The 4,443-nt window shown below is 40.6% G+C and overlaps 1 protein-coding gene across 1 annotated transcript in view; it reads right to left on the bottom strand.

The window, feature by feature from the left end:
• Positions 1 to 1,919: 1,919 nt before the first annotated feature.
• The window catches only part of LOC101854918 (transmembrane protein 163), a 13,125-nt gene continuing 10,601 nt past the window's right edge, over positions 1,920 to 4,443 (bottom strand). Inside the window, exons 5-7 of the mRNA XM_005112273.3 lie at positions 4,094 to 4,190; positions 2,443 to 2,557; positions 1,920 to 2,065 (exon numbers count right to left, since the gene is read on the bottom strand). Coding sequence (XP_005112330.3) covers positions 1,920 to 2,065; positions 2,443 to 2,557; positions 4,094 to 4,190 — 358 coding nt within the window. The remainder of the gene's footprint in view (positions 2,066 to 2,442; positions 2,558 to 4,093; positions 4,191 to 4,443) is intronic.

Raw genomic sequence — 4,443 nt, 5'->3', positions numbered from 1 at the left:
GAGACTCAACAAAGGAGAAAGGGAGAGAGAGAATACTCTTCCACTACGAAGCCTTTGCTTGTGCCAGCTGCTGCCTCACTCAAAGTACGGCGTGAGGAATGGCGGACCTCCCTGGACCCTGGACCACAGAGTTGTTGAAGATACTTGACGGAGGAAGCTAACCGAGTTCTTCTCGTCTTTCCCTGCATGTTTTGTACAGCAATCTGGGGAGAAGTGGAATAAACAACAAGGTGCATGACAGAAGTTTTTACAAAATGCCACCCCCCAAAAAACAAACAAACAAACAAAAACAAACAACAACAAAAAACAACCCCAAACAAAACAACCATATATAATTTATATATATGTATATTATATATAAATATAATATATTATATATATAATAAATATTATGTGTGTTTGTGTGTGTGTGTGTGTGTGTGTGTGTGTGTGTGTGTGTGTGTGTGTGTGTGTGTGTGCATGTGTGTGTGTGAATGACAACGTGGTGGAATCAGGCACTCATCACTATTTGGGCAGGTGGATTATTGATATATTAAGCTTGTTCATTTTGTCTTGCTTTCGGTGAAATCAATACAAACGGAATCTATTTTGAATTAATGTCAAAATATAATTTGCTATTGAATTAATTGAATGAGGTGAGGGTCGCTTATTTTCAGAGGTAAAATTAGAGAGAAAATGGCCACAAAAGTATAGTGGCTTCCAAAGCTGAAAAGTCCTTTGGAACTGCAAATTTACACATTATTCGATTTTGTAGATGGTTGGCTCGTACTCTGGTGTGGTTTGCTCCTTCTTTCTTATCCAACATCTATCATCCTAATCTCCCCTCCTTTTTGTTTTTGTTTGTTACTCTCTTGTAACACCTCTAATCTTCGGCACCTATATGATCTGTTGTGTTGCAAGTGCCGTAAAAACTCTTACCAAAAACTACAATTTTTTATTTTTCTTCTCTTGACCTGATCCAGGGCTCTCGTGGTATAGAGGTTACGGTGTTCGCCTCTCATTCAATAGGTCGCAGGTTCGAAACCTGACAGCGACGGAAAGTTTTCTTCTCTGAAAATGTTCTTCTTTCACCTCCTTCCCTGCTCTCTAAACATGTTCTGTCGTCTGCTTTCGTCTCCACTTTCTGCCCCCTCACCCCCTTCCCTCCCCCCCCCCTCTGCGCTCCTGCCTTTTTCTGCAGCCTTTCTACTGCTACTCCTTGGCTTCTTCAAAATTAATTCCTATCAAACTACACTGTTTAATGTCTGTCGCGCACTCATACGACCTTTTACAGTTAAGAGCGCTGTAAAACACAGAAAACAAAGCAAACAAACAACAACCCCCTCCCCTCCACCCCAGTAAAAACATCATCAACAACAACAACAACAACAACAACAACAACAGCAACAACAACATTCACCATCATTGCCTTTCTCACCCTGCACTAGGGTATAGGCTACGGACAAACACTTTTCACTTTTCTCTATCCTGGGCTAGTCTCTTGATGTTATTCCATATCTTCCTACTTTTGTATACTTCAATTTCTTTCATTCTTCTCCAGGTTTAAGGCTGTTAATAACAAGGAGAAGATGGAGATGGATTGGACATGTTCTGAGAAGAGAACCAGACTCTATTGTGAAGACTGCCCTCCACTGCACCCCCGAAGGACGTGGCAAGACGGGCAGACCCAAAGTGACCTGGAGACGCACAGTAGAGTCTGAAATGAAGTCCAGGAACCATTCATGGGAGATGTTGACCAAGATGGCCCAAAACAGACAGAGCTGGAAATCCTTTGTTGCTGCCCTAAACGCTAGATGGCGTGACGGGGAGTAAGTAAGTAAGTGAGTTCTCCAGGTTCAACAACAACATCAACAATAACAACAACAACAACAACTATAACAACAGCAACAGCAACAGCAACAGCAACAACAACAACAACATTACCTGATCCCAAAGACGAGCAAGAAAAGGCCACAGAGTATGCCGAAGACTGAGTCCATGTACCAGAGGTGTGTGTCGTTCACGTACAGCTCCAGGCCGGCCACACCGGCAAAACACGCTGCCGCACCAACGAGTGTGATAATACCTGGGGATGGGATTGTTTGGGGTGGGGGATGTGGGGTTGGGGGGGGGAGGGGGAGGGGAGAATATTGTTAGCACCTTGTTGTTGTTGTTGGTGTTGTTGTTGATATTGTTGTTGTTGTTCTTATTGTTGTTGTTGTATTTGTTGTTCTTATGTATTATGGTGTTGTTCTTGTTGTTGCTTTTGTTGTTCTTCTTGTTGTTGTTGTTGTCGTTCTCTTCTCCTTCTTCCTTTTGTTGTTGTTCTTCTTCTTGCTTTTATTCCTGTTTTACTTGTTGTTGCTGTTGTTGTTGTTCTTCACTATTAGCGTTCATATGACCGTATGCAGTTGAGAGCGCCGTAAAACCTTACATGAAACTAAACTAAAACTAAGAACTCACTGTCAGTTGCCAGAGCTTGACTCTTAAGGCGATACCCCACGTAGATTTTGGCGGCTGCGATGAGGACAGAGACAACTCCGCATGTCAGGGCAAAACTTTCATACAGAGTTACCTCCTGTGGGAGAAAGGACGAATACAGTCTTGTGTTAGACTCTAACAGAAGCACAACGACACAACGACGGTCACACTGTGCAATGAAGAAGCAAGACACTACAATTCCGCTTTAAAAAACCAAAACCAAAACCAAACAGGGCGAAGCACAGTGGCGACCAGCAATGGCATGTTTGTGAAATTGTTCAGTATGGTGTTACATTGTGTATTTATGTAGGTATGTATGTATTTATTATGTATGTATATTTGCCATCGTGAATCAAATTTCCCCACGGTAATCAATAAAATGTAAAATGTGATTTGCTTGGTAATCTGTCCTTTAACAAACCGACAGAAACAACTGTAGCGCCCTCCAACCACCTGCTTAATACATGTATAGCCAAATCTTCTCTAGTGACCACCTGCCCTGGATACAGTCAAACTCGGATTTAACAGGACAGACGGGACCGGAAGTTTTCCCCTGCTATAAGCGAGTCCTGTTATAACTGTTATCAAGGTAATCTCCAAGTACTATTGCATCTTCAGGTTACTTATATATTATATTCGATTATCGCAGATCCTTTTCCAGTGGGTTGTATTGCTGACACTGAGACGGAATCGATCAGTGACCCCAACATTTTTTTTTTGGGGGGGGGGGTATGTGTTTGAAAGTTTGTGTTTAGGCAAGCAATCGTACAAACAGGCGAAATGGCTTGGTAGAGACAAATCTAACTAATTTATTTGACCGATCGAAAGCAAATTCAAGCGCTACAAGATCACTGTTATATCAGAGTCTTCGCAAATTGAACCCTGTTATAGCCAGACTCATACACTTATCTGATAGAGAACAAAAAACCCCGGAGATTTGATTTATCCCAGTTACATTGAAGAATCTATAATAACGGAGGCTGTTATAAATGGACTGCACTGTAATCCCCTGTAAAAACGATCATTTCCCAATTCCTCCTTTTCTAAAAAAAAGTATTATGGAACATCCCTGGACGTCAACGATATTTATCTAAGATAACCATTTTACTCCTTGGCAATACATGGCCGTCTTGGATAATTTTAATTATAAATGATAATAATAATTACTTATACTTTTATAGAGTTTGATTTTAATGCGCCATTACACACCAATATTCATCATTTCAAAGTCATGCCATACACCACTCAGTTCCAAAAATGTATCTGTAAACTTTGGCTAGACAAAATACTGAGTCAACAGCTAGCCACGACAACAGAGTAGATGGAACAAATAATAATACAAACACAATATAAAAGGAGCAAAGGCAGACCAAAGAAGAGTTGGGAGGACAACATCAAAAAATGGACAGGCCTGGACCTTAAAGACACGCTCAGAAAAGCTGAAGACCGGAAGGAGTGGAGGAAGTTGATGGCTAAATCTTTAAAGGCGCCCCAACGGACATCCACTCTCCGGGATAGGTGAAGGTGAAGAAAATAGACTTTAGCGTGGTCTATGACATGTATAAAAGAAACAGTCAAAGAAAAGATACAATAATTAAAAAAACATACAGAATGAGCAGCCTGGAGAACCTACCTTACTCTCATGTTTCCGACCTACAATAGCTACGACGCCTTTCGTGATCAGAGATGAGGCTGATACTAAAAATAGACCACCGATGACCATGCAAGCTCTGGCGAAGAAAAAAGTATGGAATTGAAAAAAACATTAATATGTTGAAAAAACAACAACAACGATTAATATGGTGAATAAACGTTAATATATTAAACCAACATTAACATATTGAATAAATATTAACATTAAGCTTATGATGAGATGTGAAAGAGAGCGGGGAGGTTTTGGACACTTTTTTACTTTTGGCTCTACTGCTCACTTCAGGAACAATATTAATTAAGCCTAAGAAAAATATTTCACCACTATTGTTA

The sequence above is a fragment of the Aplysia californica genome, unplaced genomic scaffold (assembly GCF_000002075.1).
Source record: "Aplysia californica isolate F4 #8 unplaced genomic scaffold, AplCal3.0 scaffold01221, whole genome shotgun sequence".
Taxonomy (NCBI): domain Eukaryota; kingdom Metazoa; phylum Mollusca; class Gastropoda; order Aplysiida; family Aplysiidae; genus Aplysia; species Aplysia californica.
The sequence above is the reverse complement of the archived record's forward strand: the minus strand, read 5'-3'. Positions and strand labels throughout refer to the sequence as shown.